The sequence below is a fragment of the Stegastes partitus genome, unplaced genomic scaffold (genome assembly GCF_000690725.1).
Source record: "Stegastes partitus isolate 25-593 unplaced genomic scaffold, Stegastes_partitus-1.0.2 Scaffold81, whole genome shotgun sequence".
NCBI classification, from domain to species: Eukaryota; Metazoa; Chordata; class Actinopteri; family Pomacentridae; genus Stegastes; species Stegastes partitus.
The window spans coordinates 178,374-199,869 of record NW_007577812.1 but is presented as its reverse complement, the minus strand read 5'-3'; the positions used below and the strand labels follow the sequence as shown (position 1 = coordinate 199,869).

The 21,496-nt window shown below is 41.8% G+C and overlaps 2 protein-coding genes across 3 annotated transcripts; both read right to left on the bottom strand.

Annotated features, from left to right (window-relative positions):
• Positions 1–70: 70 nt before the first annotated feature.
• On the bottom strand, positions 71–7,785 carry LOC103353733 (transient receptor potential cation channel subfamily M member 1-like). The gene is made up of 18 exons (XM_008276849.1): positions 7,728–7,785; positions 7,495–7,595; positions 6,740–6,916; positions 6,505–6,639; positions 6,304–6,354; positions 6,038–6,178; positions 5,912–5,941; positions 5,542–5,834; positions 5,031–5,259; positions 4,772–4,897; positions 4,549–4,680; positions 4,328–4,456; positions 3,994–4,245; positions 3,739–3,913; positions 2,871–3,015; positions 2,575–2,780; positions 2,295–2,427; positions 71–1,427 (listed from the first exon to the last, which is right to left on the bottom strand). Exons 1-18 carry the CDS (start codon positions 7,783–7,785, stop codon positions 71–73), a joined length of 3,870 nt encoding a protein of 1,289 aa, XP_008275071.1.
• A 1,502-nt stretch (positions 7,786–9,287) lies between these two features.
• On the bottom strand, positions 9,288–19,464 carry LOC103353689 (transient receptor potential cation channel subfamily M member 1-like). 2 transcript variants are annotated; one of them, XM_008276791.1, is made up of 8 exons: positions 19,393–19,464; positions 12,123–12,199; positions 11,164–11,359; positions 10,818–11,031; positions 10,389–10,513; positions 10,132–10,303; positions 9,606–9,780; positions 9,288–9,520 (listed from the first exon to the last, which is right to left on the bottom strand). In XM_008276791.1, the coding sequence occupies exons 1-8, from the start codon at positions 19,462–19,464 to the stop codon at positions 9,292–9,294; spliced, it is 1,260 nt and encodes a 419-aa protein (XP_008275013.1). In that variant the 3' UTR covers positions 9,288–9,291. The 2 variants fall into 2 exon arrangements, with proteins under 2 accessions (XP_008275013.1, XP_008275015.1); XM_008276793.1 differs by lacking the exon at positions 9,288–9,520 and having other exon boundaries at positions 9,602–9,780.
• Between the last annotated feature and the right edge of the window lie 2,032 nt (positions 19,465–21,496).

Below are 21,496 nucleotides of genomic sequence, written 5' to 3'. Positions count from 1 at the left end.
TCTTCTGCTTCTTTTCTTATTCTGTTTTATTATCATCTGTCGGTGCTTTCATCAGTCTCTTCTTTAATTTCTACTTGTGTGCATCATCTTCTGCCTCCGTCTTCTTTTCCTCATCCTCCAGTCCAACGACCAACACCCTGCTGGCTTCAGCAAGGTTTCTCGCGCTGCTCGAGGCCTTCATCTCCTTGCTAACCATGAAGGACTTTGCTTTCCTCTCGCTGGCGTTCCAGCTCAGTGACCTGGGACACGGCAAATACTTTTGATCCGCCACAGTCAGATAGTCAGTGGTGTCCGAAAGGTTTCTCTTCGCCTTCATCTTTATTTGGTCTTCCACAGGCTCAGTCGCTGGAAGAGTTCCCTCACTTTCTGAAGGAATTGCATCAGTCTTGTTCTGATTTTGAAGCTCTGCGGGTGCAGCGGTAGTTTGAAACTGCTGTGCAAGGCTTCTGACTGTGGAAACTTTAGGTATGTGGCCCAAAGTGCTGGGATGCACCTGATACTCCAGATTTGAAGGCCACTGGTTGGGAGTTTTAGTGACCTGCTCTACCAGAGACCTGTAGTCAGCAGTTTGTAGGAAGTCGTCGCCCACCTCAGCTGGGTTGTAGATGATGCTGCTCATAGCCCTCTTCTTTGTGGTAGGAGAAATCTGGCTTTGGCTTTCAGTTGGCAGATATCTGAGAGATTTAGTCCTCTTTGGAGAAGAGGAGGTACCTTGCGGCAGTTGGGGTTTCTCTGTGGGTTCAGCAGCATCCTCTGGTTCATCAGGAGGGTTAATGATGATGGTGCTCATCGCCCTCCTCTTTGACAAAGGAGAGGTTGGTTGGTCTTCAACTGGATAGTGTTTCAAGGATTTAGTCCTTTTCGGAGAAGATGAAGGCTTGAGTCTGTTTTTATCTGAGAGCCTATCTAGGAACATTGTGCTGCCTTGTTTTATGTTGGTTATGGTCTCTTGACTCGATGCTGCAGAAGCAGGCTTTTGTTCACATGGAGATATGAGGATGTCCACACATGAGCTGGGTCGTGACCTCTCTAAACCGCCGACCTCTAAAGTCTGACCGCCCTCCTTGGGGTTGAGAGTGCAAATGCTCCGCTGTCTTTCAAGGCCGCTCTTAGCTGTCTCCTCCGTGTCCTTTTGCTTGGTAGCAAACTCCTCCATGTCCATGTGGAAGCGGTAAAGACTGTAACCGTCGGCGCTGTTGATGCTGCCCTGGCGCAGGAGAGAGGAAGGATCGCACACAGAGGAGTTTCGTGAGTAGGTTCTGGTCAGCTCCAACCTGTCCACCCCGGCAAGTTTTTCCAGCGCGACTGCCATGCGCCCGTGAATCTCCTCGAGCTGGGCCAGACGCAGATCCACAGTCTGCAGGGAGGCCTTCATAGTGTTCTCCCTCTCATTGACCTCCTCCAGACGCATTGACATATTCTCAACTCTGTTAAGAACATGAGGAATACAGAGTTTATAAAAAAATAAATAAAAAACTGTATACGCTTTGAAATATCTGCACCATAATAAAAAAAAAAAAAATCAGTAAATAGATTTTGAAACTCTGGCAGCAAGAATGCCAGAAAAAAAACATTTAAAAAATCTGTGGAATACTGTAATGTTCAAAAACTGTGAAAATAGTGGAAAATATCTGTAAAATAATTATATTTTCAGCTGGTTCAAATACAGTAAAACTAACTTTGCAGTCACACATTGTAAAAGAACAAATTCTAAATTGTGAAAATTCAGATTTTGGATTTTATGAGCATTTACCAATTTTTAATACAGTCAACATGAAAATAATACTTGCTACTGTGATTTAACAAGATATTGTGTGTAATTGAACAAAACTGGGAAAATCTGTAAAATACCATTAAAAAAATCATTTAACATTTTTCAATCCATAACATACATAATGTTCTCTTAAATAATGGCAAATAGCTTTAAAATAACAATATTTCTTGCTGATTTAAATACAGTAAAAATAGAGTAGTTTTACAGTCAAATATGGAAGAGAAAAAAAATGCTATTTAAATTTTCTTTTCATGTGGACAATATTTACATTTTTTTCAGTTTTTTATGGTTAGTATGTAAATAAATATTTTTCTCTATAGTGTATATATTTATATATATATATATATATATATATATATATCAACAATTTCCCTGAGGTTTGCACCAAAGGGATCAATAAAGTTCTATTCTATTCTATTTTTCTTGTAATTTCACAAAACAGGGGAAACAGTGGCTTGTTCAAAAAAAAAAAAAAGACAGATGAAAAGTGTTTAAAAATGAACACCTAAAAGCCATTTACCTCTCTGAAGTAACCTTGATGCGTTCATCACTGGAGGACTGCTGCTCGTCCTCTTTCTCGCGGAAATATTCCTCCACACACTGTTCTTCAAACTCGTACAGATTTTTCAGCTCCTCTGGATTCAGCCTGAGCTCTGAAGGAAACAGATGACATGTGTTTCCAAAAGTGCATCTGTGTATGTATGCAGTATGATTTTAAAGTTCTTAGAGTGTAAAACATTGATTAAAGCTCCATTATCCTGATAAAACTGTGTGCATGCGATGAAGAGAAAGTAACTAACTAAGTCCTCTGTCCTTCTCGTCCAGCTCTCCCTCCTGTTTCTTCCTGGCACATCGTCGAAACAGCCTGTTGAAGAGGATGTAGAGGTGGCTGAAGATGATGAGAGGCGGAGGCAGGATGGGACGGTCGTGGAAAGTCATGATCAGCTGATATCTCTGAAACTTCCACACCTGGTTGGAAATGGACTTGACTTCAAAGAAGGTGTTGCTGTGAGGAGAGGGAATGCAAGCCAGTGAGTACAAACTGTAACGGCCGACACAAATGACAGAACAGACAGACACTGGAGCGTATATTTACTTGAACACTGCAATGAGCAGGTTGACCAGAAGAATGTTTGCCACGAGAAGGTAACAGGCCATGATGGCAGGTGTGAGCCAGGCTCCAGGGATACATGGAGGCAGTTTCTTTCCATCCTCATCATATAGATGTTCACCACATGGAGCTGTGGGGAAAGAATAGAGTTATTCTGAGAACTTAAGCTAACTGATTAGATCTACATTCTTGACTTGAACACTACTTACGGTTGATTTCCATCGCATAGACTTGGAAAAAATCCCAGAAAGGCGCAGTCCCGCAGAAATATGGAGAAAGCGTTACAATCAATGAAAACATGGGATTTTTTTTATTTCATATTTCTGTCAAGGTCAAGCTGATGTCCATGAAAGAGAGGACTGATGTCTTCAAAGTGTTCTTCCAACTTAGTTATGATCATTTTTTTTTCATTTTTGTGATGAATCTGATTTTCAGGTTAGTTTGTACTTTGTTCAGCAAATCAAGACTTTAATAAATGTGGGCTTCAAACTTGCATTTTCTAATATATATTAAACAAATGTCTAATTCTATAAAGTAGCCATGTTAAATTTATTAACACTCGCTGCTAGTTGTCTTCACCCTGACAGAAAAAACCCCTGACAGAAAAAGAAAACTCAGAGGCAGATGATCACGACTGACATGATGACATAATGATTCTGCTCTTACTCAATGCTACGTTACTGCAATTTAAGCTCATCACAAATGTGCCAGCAGGGGGAGACAAAGTATTGCACTGCTACAGTGTCATGTAACGTCTCTAACCATCACAGGATTTAAGACAGAGAAATTAATGCAACACTGATCATCTGCCCAGAATCAGGAAACAGAATCTTACTATGAATTCTAGTCTTACGGTCTATCGAGTCCGCAAAAACCTCTCCATAGATCATCCAGTAGGGCATGTAGAAAATGTTCCTGGCCAGGCGCCACGTTGGCTCCTCGTCGGGGTGAAGGATGGCCTGCCGAGCCACCCCGAAGCTCATGAGCACCACCAGCATGATCACCACGAAGTACATCATATCGATCATCTGAAAGAAAAGAAATTTGAGCTTGTTTTATCTGTACTCGTATCTATCTGTTCTTAAATGGTTTGTTTAACGGTCATTACCATCTTCCCTATCATCATCACATAGGGACCCAGGTATTTGTTGACTCCAAAGATGTCCAATACGCGAATGTACCAGAAGATGATGTCAATACAGTAGATGACTCTGCCGTAGCCCATGTATGGTTCATGCTGCAGCCGCAACATGAGCCCCAGAAGGAAGGTGCAAATGGCCACCAGGTCGGTGATGTTCCAGTACTCCTCCAGCCACACACTTATCTTCTGTTTCAGCTTCCCTGGTTCTGACATTAGAATCTAGACACCAAGATTTAAATGTCAAACCATTAAAAAAAGTCTTTCACACCTTTTTGATGTTCTGCCATTTGTGGTTTATTACCTGTCTGACTTTTTCAGTGCCAAGTGTGAGGATGTATGCTATGACGGTCCACTCCTGTAGAGATGGCCATCGCTCCATTTTCACCAGGATGATGTAGTTGTACAACATTAAGTAGCCCAGATAGCAAATCTGTCATAAAGTTATAAAACCATTTTACTGGAAGTGATAAATACTTCCAAATGCATGCTATAATTCTACTTAAGCACAAGAAGGGAACTTACGGTGTTGAACCAGAATTTGGTGAAGGGTGCGTCGTAAAACTCAAAGAACCTTTTGCCAATGGGGATTTTACGGACTTTAGCGCTGCCCTCCTCTTCGTCTCCCTTTCGGGAAGTAGCATCAGCATTCCCCTCCTGCAGCATCACAGCAAACATCTCAGCTTGACATATTTCACTCTGACATTAACGCATGTGAAAACAAACTAATGTGATAAGATCAGTAGACCTTGCTAGACTTTGTGTCATCATCCTTGTCTTTTCCATCTTCTTTGCCTTCAGGTGCATGATGATCGTCTCCGATACGGAAATCCAACAGTAGAATGAGAAGAGGAAAGATGATTCCCAGAATGACCTAGTGAGACATCACAAAGAGTTAGTTGGTAGCTTTTGTGTGTGTGTGTGTGAAGCCAAGAGTATAACAGGAGTCATTGTTGTTATAAAATATTTGCTGTGGTTGCTGAAGATGAACCAATTTTCATGTCAACCTTGAGGCCAGGGTTTTTTCCGATCCTTAAGCAGCCCATCCACATGTCAGTGAGCAACATCTGGCTGCAGGTGTGAGCGATGAAATCACGTTGCTTAGCAGCCACGGCCAGCTTCAGACAGGTGGAGTTACTCCAGTTAACCAGCTCATATGTTAAGAGTTTCATGGCCACCTGTTCATCGTGCTTATAGGACTGGTCCAGCAGCTCGTAGGCCAACTGGCCAAATTCTCTGTGAAAGGGACAAAACCATAAATTTAATTTCTGTACAGCTCTACTTAAAAGAGTTTGAAATAACAGCAAACTCAAATAACAACAAATAACAAAAACATACAGAGTTGCACAAGACAAAGTGTATAAAACATGAAGTATGTGGGCCTATAGTAGAAAGAAAACACACATAAAGATCCCTAAATTAGAGTGATGTGCCTGTTTGCTTTGTGACAACCTACGTGAAGCGTGTTCACTGTCATGTAGTTTTAATTGACTTTGTTATTTATTCTGTGGCACTGACTTGGAGTTGTTCTCCAGATCTTGGGAGATGTCGTCCACCAGCTCGCTCTCAGAGCACTCGTGGGCCATTGCTTTATACAGTTTACAGGCCACCAAAGCCTTTGCCATAGCTTCTTCTCCACGCTGCCAGAGGAACAGCGCCATCTTCTGGCGCTTCATCAGCACCGCCCACAGCATCAGCTCATGGAAGGGAAACTTGAATCTGCAGACTTCAGGGTCGTCCACATCAATTTCCACCTCTTCCTCCTTCTTCTTTTTTGGCTTCTTCTTGCCTTTGGGCCTTGGTTCATCATCCTAACAAAAAGAAAAACAGTCAGGATAGAATATTCTGCTGTATGGATCTGATTTGTATTTGAAGAAAGACTCCTCACCTCCATTCCTAAAAGCTTCAGCGCTTTCGGCTGCAAGAAGTGAAAAAGCGTTGTAATTGTTATCAAATGTTACTTCATGTAATGAATCGGCCATTGTTTTTTTCTTTTTGCTTCATCCATGCTTACCCTTTTTAGTCCATATAAATTATTGTAGAGGTTGCGAAAAACCTTCCTGGTGTAATTACTCCTGTAAGCTCCACCCATGAGGTATTCCAGCACCAGACCAATATCAATCAAAGTGATCTGATAATCTGGAGGAAGGTTTCCCTGCAGAATCACCAGAGTAACGTGTTATATAGCAAGCGGCTCAAAATAATCTAAAATTACAAATAATCTGAACTGATAGAGGTTATGCTCCATCGTGTTTAATACTGTAGGAAGGGTCACTTCACCTTTTTGACATCTCTAACCACAGCATGCAAAGTGTTCGCAGGTCCAAGTTTCTGAGGGAAGAGAAGGCAAGAGAGGAGAAGGAGGACAGTCAGTAAAGAGTGTGAATTATTTTTTCCATATTTGCCACATCTGTCTTTTCCATATATTGTTGCCCCTTAGAACTGATGTTCCATTTATTTGCTGCCTTTTCTCAGACCCACCGTGTTGTATAACTCCTCCAGCCTGGGAATGGTGAGGAAATGGTGAATATTGACGCCATTCTCAAGGAGCAGTTTGACAAAGTCCACTCTGTCCAGCACCAGAGCATCCATCATAGCCTGCTCCAGAGAGTTCACCTGAGAGAAGGTTATATGACACAGAGGAACTGTTATTTATGTCTTCGCTCTATCCTCTCAAACTCCCACCTTAAGGGTTTGACACAATCCCCATTCTTACCCAACGAATCAACTCCAACTTCCTCGGGTCTGTCTCCTCTGGAGGTTCAGGTTTTGCTTTTCCCTTCCCCTTCCCCTTTTTTGCTCGGGTCTTGTTGCGAGGAGCGCTGGCGGGACTCTTCGTTTTCTCCTGGGTTGCGGCTGCAGAGGTTGTCGTGTTGGCGATGGCACCGGCAGGCTAACAAAGCAGGAGTCAAAGAAGAAGAAAGTTGTGGCTCCTCTTTGGTTGAAAATTAGTTCAACTTTTTTTTTTTTTGTATTTGGGAAACACAACTCATTTTACACGGGACTGTACTAGTTTAAAAAGTCTTAAAATTACACCTGCTGTGTCTCCCTTAAAAAATTCTGAACCTTTTCTGAAAATTTTCATTTCATGAATTTAGTTGCTGAATGACAAGTCATCTGTTACGTCAATGAAAAGTTTATTCACTCTATATGAGCACTGAAGGCTTTCACATCACTCTGCATACTTTGCCCAACGGATTCAACAGTTAAATCTGAAAACAGCTTTCTAGTGTCAAACTGTGCACATGCATCATTCTGCACAGTTACAATCATGTAAAGTTAACAATAAGCAAAACATACTTTTGAGCAGAGTAGGACTTTCAAAAGCTCTGTTGTCAAACTCTTTCTTAATTGCCAAAACCACATTCTTTCCGTCAGTCCTAAATACATCTTTGGCAACTTTACAAGTGTGGAGGCCTGGCGTGCACTCGGATAATTAATCCCCACTATTTAAATGCGAGGACCACTCACTGGTAAATTGTGTCCATAAACAAAGATGTGATTGCGAGCAATATCCACTCTGTTCCAGGCCAGAGCCAAACTGAGCTGATCTGCTGCCGAAGCATTCGTGCCTGAAGCAAAAGGAGACAGAAGGCCAGAGAGACAAGAGAAGCAGAGGAGAGCAGGTATTTGTAGTATGCAGTGAGAGAACATATTGCTGTTGGAGAGGGATAATTATTTGTGATGCAGTTTGATGATGATACCTTTTAACAAGGCAGTGAGGATGGCCATTTCAATATCTTGTTGTCCCTCAGAACCCATTCGAAACACTGTGATCTAGGCGTGAGAAAAAAAAATGGACAAAGACGGAACGATTGCAGATGTGAGCTCGGCAGTAGTTTACAAACTACATAAATGAATGGATGAATGAATGCACAAGTGAGTTTGGTTCAGGAATGCGTGGCAGTAAACATGTGCTATCAAGTGATTTTTCAGCAGGGCTTCTCACTGCAGCGCTCTTGTCGCTGACCTTTCGAGCACTAACGGCTAATTTAGCGGTCAGACGGGGTGATAGCGCTCGCCTTGTTACAGACTCAACTATATCAAATGAAATTATGCTGACGGCTCTGTCACATGTGCAGCCGTGGTGAATGGAATTAGATTGGCATGAATATGTGGCACGGCGCCAGAGATTTCCGAGCCGACCTCGGGATGCGTTAATAATGAGCGGCCTGAATCAATATGAACACTGAAAACTTTTGTTGCTCTTTCAGTGTTTTTTTTTTTTTTGCAAAAACAGAGACCTTTATAATGGTTACCTCATAATTTGGTTAAATGTTGCATCTTGGTGTCACATCACAGTCTTCTAAATCAGTATTTTTATTTTTCTAACCCAGCTGTTCGCTCGGGATGCACTTTGGATGAAAGGATTATGCGGAGACTAGACAGCCGCGGTTTTTCACCTGTAGGTTAGTCGTGCCACTTTAGTTTTAGAGCCGGCAGTAGTTTAGTTGTGCATGAACTTGGCAGCTTTTTGCCACACTGTCTGGACCGGGAATCAGTGAAAACTAAATGGCATAGGATGGAGGGGGGAAAGCTCAAAGTGGTGTGATCTTTAAAAAAAAAAAAAGCAGTTTAAGTTGCTTATCTGAGTATGTTGGAGCATTAAGCGGTCTAATACATGAGGGATAGAGAATGCGGAGTGAAGTGATAGCACTCTGGTGACTGAAAGCCTGGGGAGTGGAGAGAGGAACCTGGCTGAGGATTAGGGAGATGGAGCCTCTCCTCCATCTGTGTGCTGCATGCTTACTGTGAACAGATGAAGTAAGAGCCTCTGCTAAGCAGGTGGTAGTGTGCACTGATCTTTCCCACCCATTATATGCGCTGGGTATTACAAAACTACTAATCACATCACTTATGCCTACGGGAATCGTCTGGAGATGCACAGATACCGCCGCTGTTTACGCACCAAAGTCAAACACTTTGGAGAAACACTGGCAGGATTAATCTGCGATCTGTGAAGACTCTTACCAGGGTTTGTGCTGAACTGTGTTGTTTACATGAAGATAAGGAGTTTAACACCGCAGAATTAGACGTCCGCCACCATTTCACAGGCGTGCATGTGCTTACATACATACATACATACATGTGGGTTAATGATGGTCCACAGTAAAGCTGCGAATGCCCTGGATTATATGACAGACCACACATGGCCACGGAACGAAGGAGAAAAATGACAAGCAGGTTGTGGGGATTATGTTTATTCAATATGTTAATGGAAATACACAGATGAGTGGAAAAGATGAACCACGATGGAGACCAGATGCTTCACAAGTCAAAAATATTTATTGATTGACAGACATTTTCAAACACAAGATGATCTGGAATATGTGAACAAATGCAGGATTTGAATCTCTTTGTTCTTCTACTCACCAGTTCCCTTTTCTTCATGCACTCCATTACCATGAGCAGGATCTGCTGCGATTGGCTTTTGCTATAATTGAACGTCTTCTGAATAGTCACTAAAAGTTGATCTCTGACGTCATCGTTAACCAGGCTGCAGGGAAAAAAAAAAGACATTTTAGCTTTTCACCAGAGGAATCTCAAGAGTATAGCAAAGGACGAATCATGTAAAACCTCACCCTCCGTCCTCTGAGAACTTGTGCGCAAAGGAAATGATGTCAGAGGCGCGACCGCTGCCGTCACACACCACCACAGGGATGGGAGGCTCGTCTCTCAGACTCTCCAGGGCGATGGAGATAACGTTGGGACCTCCCTCCACAATCAGACACACCAGAGGGACACCCTGACCCAAACCTGGAACACACAAGGAAAAAATAATCAGTCCTTCTGTTTAACTATTTCAGCACTAAAGTGTAACTTTGCAATCACAGAAGTTAGAGAATGACATGATGAAGCAGAGTATCTTCGATGTGATGCGTGAACAGACAAACCAGAGGGAAGAGGGAGTGAAGTCAGTGGTGACAGCTGAGCATCCCTTTGCTGTCCCTGCCTTATCCGAGCTCCAGGCATAGGATGACAAAGGGAAGCCCACAGGTCACAGAGGAGCTCTCCATCCACTTGTCCAACAAGATTCTGCCTCACACTCGCACACAATGAAGGATGGAGGATGTTTTACGACACCGGCGGAGCGCTGCGTTTACTTACGAGTGTTGATCTTCTGAAGGGAGATGTGCTTCTCCAGCAGCCGACGGAGTTTGACCTCGGAGCCGTACTTTCCGCAGGTTCCGTTGTCGGTGAGGATGAAGTGGGAGTGACTGTTGTTGAGCACAGCCAGCTTGCTAAGTGGGTTTGCCATCGTCTGATAGGGTCTGGTTACCTGGAAAAAGGAGGGGAAATGATGTTGGAATGATTGAAGAAGACATATTATGAAGAGAAGAACTTCTTAATGTAAATGCTCTCACATCTTTTCCAATGAGGTCCTCTTTGTTTTCCAAGATCCCCCATGGAGCAATTCCTATTGCACACACTTTTCCTCGTGACTTTGAGGAATGGTCCTTTAAGGCGTCTCCGACATGACGGATCACCCCTGAATGGTAATGAACAGAATAAAGCAATATGAATAATAACTCCTCCAGATACCTAATGGGGCCACATTAGGGAACATGCTGCGGTTGCTGCACGCTAAACCCACACAGGCTGTCATTTGTGATGAATTTTCCCACTAAAGCTTTAATTATAGAGCTTAAACCTGCGACAATGGGTTGGTCAAATCTCCCCCCAGGAAATTGCGGAACTGGTATTATGTAATGACAATTTCAAGCAAAGGTAATCTTCTAATGTCACAAGCTGATATTTGTTAAGTGAACATTAAAAGCGTCATCCTGTCCTACCCGTGTTGACTCCACCCGTGAAGATCCAAGCTCCGGTGGTGACGGCCGCTTTGATCAGACCTTTGCCAAACACTTGCTTGAGTTTGGGTTGGAGGTCGAAGTTCTGCAGACCTCCGTGTACGGAGATGAGCAGGGTGGGCAGCTCCAGTTGCCAGTCCTTCACCATCAAATGCAGGAGGTTGTCGGGTTTGGTGTCGTATGAAACCCGGATATACTAGGGAATATAAGGACAGAATTGTGATCAGCACCTGTTCTGGAGTGAGTTCTATGTTTTATTGCACTATAGGTAATCGTGGCCTCCCACTTCTCTGTAAACACAGAGATCATTTTCAGTATCTAAACTCACCATGGCCTTGTTGATGAAACCTCCTCCCTGGAACTCGATGATGCCAAAGGAGTCCGTCGGGTACGTCCTGGTGTGCTTGATCACGGACCATTTGTCCTTTGGGGTGTCAATCTGCACCAGCTGGTGGGCTTCCTCTAGTGAGTTGGCACCAGGAGGGATGGCCACGTGCTGCGTCGTCAGCTGACCACAGGCACATCTAGACGGATCACATAGTGCATGAATCACAACTTTCAGTATGTTTTCCTCGAAACACGCTGTGGACGGGTTAATTCATGGCTGTACCCATTTCTGGGAAATATGTGCCTCGATGAACAAAAGGGCTGCAACGCCTCACTGCTCTCAGCAGTGCAGGAGCTTTGGAGACCAGGATAGTAACCTTGTCCTACAATACTAAAAAATCTGCTTTAATCCTGATGGAGGTCTGATAACCTTTGCTCACAGATTTAATGAATGAATGAACTAATAGGAAGAATTGATCTGTAATTAATTAGTGATGATAGAGCTGAATGCCATCGTTATATTTTAATTTCTATAATAATCACTGTCATGAGTTATACATTACATTAACAAAGGCCCAGTTGACAAGGAAAACAGGACACATGGGGCAGTGTGTTCTCTGGTTAAACCATTTTCTCTGTAATCTAATTTTATTGTTGCTTTTTATTGCTTTTGTTGTTGAAAATCATTCTCAGACTTCCTGCATTTTTAAAAGATTTTTTTCTGAACTTATGCAGATGAACATTGTGAAAAGCTTGAGCAGCAAACAAAATAAAAAAGCAACACTATCTGTAAAACCTGGATAAAATTAATGGAAAAAGTGAGTGAGTTTTGGGGCATTGCTCTGCATGTTCTCTCTCACATTAAACAATAATGACACAGCTGCTGTAGCAATCTAAGGCCATATATTTACCACAAGTAATAAAGAGCCATTTGAAGGCAAACTTGAAGACCATAATTACCTGGTTGGATCCTTGCTGGGAAATATGTGAATACATTCTCTTTTCACAAAGGTCCTCTCAATCCAAGCTCTCTGTGCCTGTAAAGACAAAATCAGACACAAAAAGTGTTGGCTTTACGTGCTATCATACCAGAGTCACAGGGAGATCATCCTTACGATATCTGAATCTAAGTTTCACGATCAAAATCCTCTTAGCAGTAATCCTTTCTGTAAGATCAGGGCTGTTTGCATCCTCCAGAGAGAGAGAGGAGAAAATATGATTTGAGTAAAAGTATTTCTGCTGAGTCTCAAAATAGAGTGAATACAGTTTTTTTTTATTGCAAATTGAGTGACATGAACTGGCAAAAAACGTTGTGTATCACACACTAAAGTCAAGCCTGGTCTGTTATTCCTGAGGTTATTATACCAGAATTGATGCTGACTGACAACTTTGTGGAATTGTCTGCTTTTATAGTCTCTTCAAGTTTGATAAGCAGCCAGCGAAAAGCATCACACAATAGTACTCTGCCCACTCACTTTGGCAAATCCTGTTCTGATTGCTGTCTGATCTTATTCCAGCGCTGAGCAAAGATAACCTGAGTTCAAAGCCGAGCTTCTCTGAGGGCCTTTGTTGACAGCGGAAGCCCAATTAAAACTGAATCACTGGAAGCAGAGCTTTCCAAGAAAACACCGGGAACTCAAGTGAAAAACAGCAGTGGAATCTTACCGAGCGTGATTAACTTAAAACACACTAAAAAGAGAATCTGTCTGGGCTCCACCTATGAGCCTGCAGTCATATGAGTATAAATTAAAGACCGTAGATGAGCTCTATTGAAGTCTTGTGACCGTCACAAGTGGCCCTAACACAGTACCGTTACTGTTCTCTCTGTTTGTCTGCTCAGACGGCCTCAGCCAGCAGGGCGGCTGCACTGGAAAACCACAAGCTATTCTAAACTATCCTCTAAGTTCAGCTTTAAGAAAAACAAAAAGGAAACTTCTGGATTCCTTTTCTATATCTGTATGTTCTCCATTCATAAAATAATTAGTAATAAAGGCAATCATTTGGCATCAAACTTTTAGGAATTCAAACAGTTGCAGATACAATTTCTATAAATATTTCTTGTATGAATATTGGCTATCATTTGTTACTATTTTCACTACTAATAATCACTATCTTGTTGTACTTTATTTTTTTGTGCTAAAGAGTTGAACTGCAGCATTACTACTGTATAAATTATACATCCAGATATAAAATATTAATGTTGCATATCATGTATTTAACTATAACTACTGATTTTCATATGAGAGCCAAAGAATAATCATTTTGTCTGAATTCAAAACATCATTAGATACTGGCTGAGTAGATAAAATTACTCTATTTGCTAAAATAGCAGATACAACTACTTTTAAATAACCTGCCTTGAGGTTTTTTTTGTTTTTTGTTTTTTTGCGTTTTGTACCTTCCTATTTACCCTGTAGGTTTTGGATGCTTTTTCGCAAAAATATTCCTATCCTGTTGCCGTCCGTTTCTCTTGTCTGTCTTGCCTTGGCAGTTTCCCGTCTCGCTGTTCTCATGCATCATTAGGCACCCAGAGCCCATGCAGCGCTGCCTGCTCACATTTACCACATCTGAATTCACTTTCCAGCGTCCACAATTCAAACCAAATCCGCTGCCGTTAGGTCACATCTATCTAGATTCTGTCAGAAAAGAAGTGAAGAAATAAAGTTTAAAAAGAGTTGGACAATTGCAGAAACTCACTTACACACAATCCTCCGGTGGTGCTTGCTGCAGAGTCCTATCTCTAGTGCTGCCGGAGATTAAGGCTTCGAGAGCGGAGAAGAAATCTACAGTCTGCTGCTCTTGTGTCAGAGCTTTCCTCTGGTGCTGCACTCCCAGTCAAGTGGTCTCATTGAATCCCACAGGACATGAAACTTCTTCACTTTATGAGGGCCGGTTAATATGATGAGCATGTGAGCAGGGTCTTTGTTCGCCCAAGTCTCATGACTCCAGTTCAAGGTAATCCTTTTGGGAGTCCCATGACCCCTTCTCCATGCCCACAGGGTATTTTCATCCTTCGCTTGAACAAGGCACAATAAATCTACTTTGATAACCGGCCCCTAATCTCCCAATTTGTTGAAACTCCTTTCTTTGTGTTCACTTCACAGTGTGGAAGATCTTAGCTAGTGTGAGAAGACGGAGCAGAGTGGCCAAGCTAAAAACACTGCAGTCTCGTTCAGAGGCTCCCCAACTTTTCATTTGAAAATTTTCACCCCCTCCAACTACTTTGATTTCAACCTAATTTGCATAATTGAGAGAATTGGATGCAGGCATTCTTTTGGAAGGCGCCTTGTTAAGACATGACTGGTCTCCAGTTGGGGGCAAGGTCAGTCAATGCTAATTGCAGTTAATCTCTATTTCCACCAACCATGTTTTTGTGGAGGAAAAGAAAGCTCAGCAGACCAGCTATTCAGTATTCCTATAATCTTGCTTTTTAATGTTGGTAAAGTGGATTTGCATTGCAGAACATCATTGATTTTGCATAGTAAATAGTCTCACAGCAGGCGGCTTTTTAAAAAAAATCATAATTATCCTGGTGGCTGCATTGTGTCCAAGTGTTAAAATGAGCATTCGTAGGCTTCTGTGTACAAAAAGAAACAGAATTTAAGTTTCAAACAAGTCCTGTTTATTTAAACTTTTGAAGTGCTTGCTTAAATAATTAGAGGACGGCTTTAGGTGAGCTCCAAGCTGCGATGGAGTTAACAAGCACAGAGTTAGTAGACATCTGCTTAAAACCCTCCTCATGTGAATGATTTGATAAGTGCTCCTTTTATGGTTGAAGCGAGCAGTTTGAGCCCGACTGTAACTCTCACTGACAAAGACGAGGGAAGGCTGGTGGTTGATGACACAGAAAGACAGAGAGAGAAAAGCCTAACATCCCCCCCTCCGAACTCCCCACTTTTTTCGTCCTGCTCCGGTAAAAAACACACGTGGGCCACTGTTAATTATAGCCGAACAAAACAAAAGCGCATTTCCAGAAGGGTTTGGCCAGTATGACGCAGTTATTTCAGCTTACTTAAACTCATTAACCACAGCAATTAAAACCAAAATCCAGTCAGCAACCAGCTGGCTCGTTAAGAGCTGCCTTTGAGCACTTAACAACACAAAAAAAACCTTGAAGAATTAGATACTGCGGGATCAGATTGTGTCACGCCAAGCAAATTAACAAGACTTAAGACAAGCCTCGGAACAATAAACAACATTCATTCCAACGCGCAGAATTTTCTGATCACCGAAAACAAAAGACAGTTGTGTGAATTATAATTGGCGGCTTGCGGAGGAAGAAACGGAAATAAGTGTTTTTCATCAGCTGTACTGAAACAATTATGTATTTCCTTCAAACTATATGTGGGATTCTAGTGCGATGCGTCGCTCTGGTTGTGTGTGTACATACATCTGTTTTCTAATTCGATTCGTTTCATAACGCAGTAGATGTAGCATTTGTGTTAGTCGCAGACACATGCAGGCCGCAGACACAGCAGCCATACATTCATTCCTTTTCGCGCTGGAATCACATGGTGCCGGTCTCCTGACCCACAGCTTAGCAACAACTAGATCACAGCTAATTTGTTCCAGTGAAGCCACAATTACACAGATTATTCAGCCCCAACAGTCATACGAGAATGTATCATAAAGGTTACCATTTGACCCAGACGGTTTCAGTGCATTTTGAACACATTGTTGTTTTGAATTTATAAGTCCAAAAAAAAAAAGTCATATTTACTCTGAATGTTGTCCTAACAGTGGAATTCGTACAACAAAAGCCTCATCAGCACAAGTGAAACGGATCAGAAAAGATTTGGGGGTCCTGCGAGGAATGTGATGTCACCAAGGTTGAAGATAAAAGCAACTAATTGCTGGGCTTTGGTATTGAATGGCGATGTGGTTAGAGCTTGATGCACTGTGACAGGAAGGAAACCTGTGTGGACTCTTTTTTACCGTCTAAAAACAATATTCCAGACTCATGGTCAGTCCACATGGGCCGAATATAAAGCCGCCTTTGACGTGTTTTCTCTTGAGGGGAAAAGATATTTCGACACTCGAGTTGCAGACTCTGGATAGGCAAATTTGCATCAACTGTGAAACTAAGTGTTTTCAGTCAGGCCTGTTTGTAAATGCACTCATTGTGCTCCTGAGTTTGAAAATCCAGTTAGCCATCACGAGTCCAACATGTCACTGATTATCCCCAGGAGTGGAGGGAGTCATAAGACATGTTTTAAAGCTGCTGTTTTTCCTGTTTTCCCCCCCAAAGGAAAGTCGGACTGAAAAAGAGACCAAATACTAATTTTACTCAAAATTCAGGCATCAGAATAGAAAGAACAGCAACTTAAAAACTAGCAACAGGTGGATTAAATCTTATTGTAGTGAAAGTTAGGTATTAGTCAGCATGGGTGTAGTTTTATGTGACTTCTAAAAATGATCAGTCTCACAAATTTAGAAGGTATCATAGTAGATCACTCGTCATTTTTAAAGGTTTTGACGGTAGTTATACATGTTTTGTTGAAATATGAAGAGAAAAATAAGTATAAATAGCCCCGTAGCAAAAAGAAAAAAAGAAAAAAGCATAAAGAATTTACTTTTCGAATGTTCAAGAGGTTCTGTTGTTGTTTCTTGAATCGGTTTAGGGTGTATTTTGTTTTGTGCTGTGGATCGTTGTCGTGGTGCTCATTGACTGCTCGATCATATTTGCTTCCTGAATTTTGTGGATATTCGGTGGAATTCTTTCTTTCCTCTATTCATGCAGTGCTCTTGGGAATTTGTACTCTTTCTGTGCTTTTGGTCGATTTCATGTCTCCACAGCTTGTACTTGTTGTTTGACCTGTTTCATACAGTAACTTTTATGATGAGATCGCAGGTAAGGTTTCCATCTGATGACTTTTCCATGTGAGACTACGGCCAGCATCAGTCCTGCTCTCTGTCAGTCAGCTAAAACCCTCCTGCTGGTTCTTTAGACACATATTGAGTTTTTTGCTTTGCCTTCCTGCCCAGCAGACGAGCAGTTTTATCTGAACTTGGTCTTTCAGATCTTGTCGTGACTTCTACAGTTCCAAATGTCATTTATAAATCACATTTTGGCCAGTGAAGATTGTAAGCCGGTCATGCTTTGTGTGCACAGTGCGCTAACATTTGAAAAAAGGCTCATTTTTAACATCTACTCACTTCAAAACTCACTTCGTCCCGAGTTTTGCAAAGAACTGTTCACCAACATGTAACTGAATTGGGTGTAAGAGTTTGCCACCTCCATTGCAGGATTCAAACTTTAAGGCATTTTCCATTTGCTTTGACCACATCTCTTATAACATCATTTATTTCGATGTATAATTTAGATACAACAGCAGAGGCTTGTACTTAAGCAATGAGCAACTCATTTAACTCTACTGCAGAATGCTGCAACACCGGAGGATCTTACTTGTTAAAGCTTTCATTTTTCACAAGCTTTCTTCACACAAAGGCGTCCGCTGTGGCTGTTGCTCAGCCCTATTCTCAGTTACACGGACCTTAATCATGAAGCTTTTTAAGGATTCTTGGCCCTCACCTGACCTGAGCCTGACGCTTACGTCACACAGTCATATGAGCCTGAAAACCCACAGGCAAACTCGTAGGATCCGTTCACTATGTTTCTCCTGGTTTTGATGCTTTTGCAGTTTTTACTAGTAAAGGTTGTTTGGTTTTAAACATATGAGTGTAAAACTCATCCAAAATGATTTACTCCCATAGGCTAGAGGGGCTTTCAGGCCATTTCTTTCATCGCTATGAGTCCGATGACTTTTCAGCAAAAGAGAAAAGATGAATTTCTTTTATCACAACAGGATTATATATTATACCTTAGTTCATGTTTCTGACAAGCAAGACTTTGATTTTTTTTTTCAATTTTTAGATGTTTACTCTATTTTAAATTACTATAAAATAAATGACTATGGATAAAAATAAAATAAATCCCAGTTCATACCACGAACATGATGTGTGTTCCTATCATTTGAGTAAAGAAGATAAATCCATGATTATAGACAAATGTGCGTGATCCGTAAAAGAAAAAAAAGACAATGTTTTTTCTCAGCCGTCTGGTCTGTACAGCCAATGAGTTTATATTTAGCAACATATCGGATCTCATTATCAGTGCAGCACTATTCACTTGAGAGGCACGGCATTGCTGATTGCTTTACAGCATAAAACCCCGTATAAAAAGGCTGCGGATTATACAAGAAATTTTAATCTCAGCAAATCAATGCTGTGATGTATATAAACCTGTCAGACTAGATTGTTTTAATGGTGTCAGATTTGCTGTTGGAATTTCCATCACGGGCGACTGATTCGGCCGCAGAGTGAACAGTTTGTCCTTAGTTGTTGGTGATCATGAGTGTAGACTATGTACAGCATCAACAAAACATGAAACTGAATATGCTTGTTTTACGTTTCCTCTGTTTCAGAAACTCGAGGCATTCAGAGTTGTTTAGGTTCACTCAGCTGGGTTTATTTTAAACCTTTTAAATAGAAGAGTTTTTTTGTTATTTGCCCCTACTCTAAGTGTCGCCACTGTTCTGTGCTTAAAAGCATCCACAAATGCAGTGCCAGCTGAGTGAGCTATGTGTGCTCTAATTCCATGATACGTTGGACTGGGAGTGGAAAAGTATGTACGTATATAAAAAATTACATCTTTCTTGCTTTCAAGGACATGTCAACGGGAATGTGTTAATCACATGAAAGCAGACTTTAGCAAGATAAAAGTCTTTAATCTGTCGTGGCCGTGGTCGACCACATTGGGCCATTATGAAGGATTAAACTGCCGTACTGGAGCGAGTGGCTGCTCAGCTTTAAACACCACTTAATGGTAAACTTTAAAGCGTTGGGAGAGCACACTGTGTGCTTACCAGTATGTGACCAGCAGTCCTGAATGGTGCGTGTCTTTATGCCAAACGGAAAGGCTCTAGATGATTGGTTAGCATGTGCTCGGGCCAGTAATGGTGCCATGTGACATTCTGTGCAACGCAAGTAACCGGAATAATAACACAAAGTTCACAAAAAAGCAGCTACGATAAACCGCAGTTTTTCATGACATTAACTTGAGAATAATACCAAACTTACTCTGGAAAAAAAAGCCATTATAATTCAAGTAAAAACTCAAAAAACATACTTTTCCAGATAGTCTGATACGCTTCAGAGTGGAGACAGCACTAAAAAGTCATACAGAATCACCTGTTGAATGTGCCATCGCTGCCTGCAGGCTTCATCTTACCTTCTGCGAGCCAGATGTGGAGCGTTTGAGGGAGGACCGTTTAAAGGTGCCAGGCTGGCCCTTGGGATCCATGTTGAAGACTCAAGTCAAGAAAAGGATCCTTAGAGAGCAGCAGCGACAGGTCAGAGTTCAGCAGCAACAGACGGAAACCCTCGAGAGCCTCCGCAGAACCGAGGCATGACAGCTACCTCTGGACTGACACTTTAAAAGTTATTACGCTTCACTATCGCTTCAGGTTTCGGTGCTTCGCTCTCCTCTCTGCGGCTTACTCCCGACTGACAAGACAGAGATCCCTGCCAGGGATATAAATCACTCGATGACACACTTGACACATAGACCCTTTTCCTCTGCTGGGCATCCCATAATCAGGCTTAATGCAGCCAGCTCTTCCGAAGCCTCAGACTCTAATGGATAGAGATTTAATAAATGGTTATTGAAGGTAAATCTACTTTGGCACACCACAACCCCAAAAAAGGCTTAGAGGAACCATGCAAGCTGTGAGGCTAAAGTTAGCCGGCGGAAAGCCAAAGGTTGTCCCTCCAGATGAGGCTCAGAGTGTCTGACAGGAGGGTCCCATCAGGGTGCAGACAGATAGGCATGCAGAGACAGATGCAGAGCCAAAAAAATTAAAACACAGTGAACAATGCGTCGACTCTGCCTGAGGCCTGCACCTTTCGAGTAATACAACAGGAATATTTTAAAATGCGCACCCACTCTACCTGTTGTTATACACATTCAGAAACAACAGGGATAAAATGTCCTGCTATGTTTTGGGTGCTGAACATAATATAAGCAGAACTTCCTCTTGCTTCATCAGGCGTTTCACATAAAGTCGACACAGATGCAGAACAGCATGATTCTAAATGCGTCTAAGAGTTTGACCTGTGATATAAAACAAACAAAAGTAATGGGAAATGAAACTATTACTACTGATTACGACCACCGTGTTGCATTTGGCCAACCCTCACAATTAGAGCAAATGTTCTGCTCTTCATTACCAGCGTTTGAAATATGAGAGCCTGAAACCATTACCAGTAATAAACTGCATGACTCTGATAATAAATCTATCACTTCCAGAAATGTGCTGCTGCTGCTGCACAATATCATTATGGCTTGTTGTATCTACTAAATGATTTGCGTGGGAAAAAAAAGGTCCAGATTAAATACCTGAATTTCTGCTATTTAAAAAAAAACAAAAAACTATCTTGCATTCATTCCCAACAGGAGGCTGCAAAATGTAAATGTTTCTATATCTGATCTGAAAATCAAATTACAAAGCAACCATCTGGGCTCCAGCTGGATTCAGATCAGTTTAGATGGATAAATTAGATATCCAGCAACTCCCTCTGCTGGATGCTGAATGGAATGTTTGAAGTGTGGAAATAAGTTGATGCGTTTTAAATTGATTGACAAAACTCATCCTGCATGTGTTGCAATGTTTTCCAGAACAACATCCGGAATCACCAAGGAAACACGTAGAGGAGGGACGCGGCAGCCTTTCTCGACTGAATACCTGGCCGACAATGAAATCAGCCGACGAGATGAGAAATAAAAACCCTTTCTTATTCACATGTAAGTGCACAGAAACACATTGTGGCACACCAAACTAGAACCACGCGAACCCCCGTAAAAGTCAAGCAACGAGGGAACTAATCAGCTAATCCAACGCTGGAAATCACCAAACATCTGCTTTGTACTATTATTGCTATTAATATTAGCTTCAGGAAACAACAATACCTGTTGCGGTCAGCGAAGAAAGTCAATCTCAATCCGTAACCATGAGGACCATGAATGGATGATTTCCTCTTTTCCCTCCTCCACTGCGGCCATGTGCGAGGGTGCTGTCTGCCTCTAAGAATGGATAATGCTTAATTTCTCCTAGTAAGCAGACACAAATGAGCTTTATCATCTGTTAGTGGCTTTGCATTGGTCAGTGGAAGAGATTATTTATCTCCAGGAAAAGACAGAGCAGCGACTGCAGCAGACGAAAGGAGCAATGCTGACTTAAAAACAGGAATTTGAAATGTGCCTCTGCAAAAAATCCAAACCAGATAATTATTAGCACGCATGAAGTTGAAGACATGCTGATAGAACTGAACATTTG

Bases quoted from the DNA above. Each gene is read 5' to 3' on its own strand.
- LOC103353689 (XM_008276791.1), bottom strand. From the start codon at position 19,464: ATGGATCCCAAGGGCCAGCCTGGCACCTTTAAACGGTCCTCCCTCAAA. The intron at 11,360-12,122 runs GTAATTATGGTC...TGATCCGTCTAG, and splicing joins CCCAGCAAGGATCCAACCAG to ATGTGCCTGTGGTCAGCTGA. The intron at 10,514-10,817 runs GTAGGACAGGAT...ATTACCATTCAG, and splicing joins CACGGGTGGAGTCAACACGG to GGGTGATCCGTCATGTCGGA.
- LOC103353733 (XM_008276849.1), bottom strand. From the start codon at position 7,785: ATGGGTTCTGAGGGACAACAAGATATTGAAATGGCCATCCTCACTGCC. The intron at 6,179-6,303 runs GTGAAGTGACCC...GTGATTCTGCAG, and splicing joins TGGTTAGAGATGTCAAAAAG to GGAAACCTTCCTCCAGATTA. The intron at 2,428-2,574 runs GTTAGTTACTTT...TGTTTCCTTCAG, and splicing joins CGAGAAGGACAGAGGACTTA to AGCTCAGGCTGAATCCAGAG.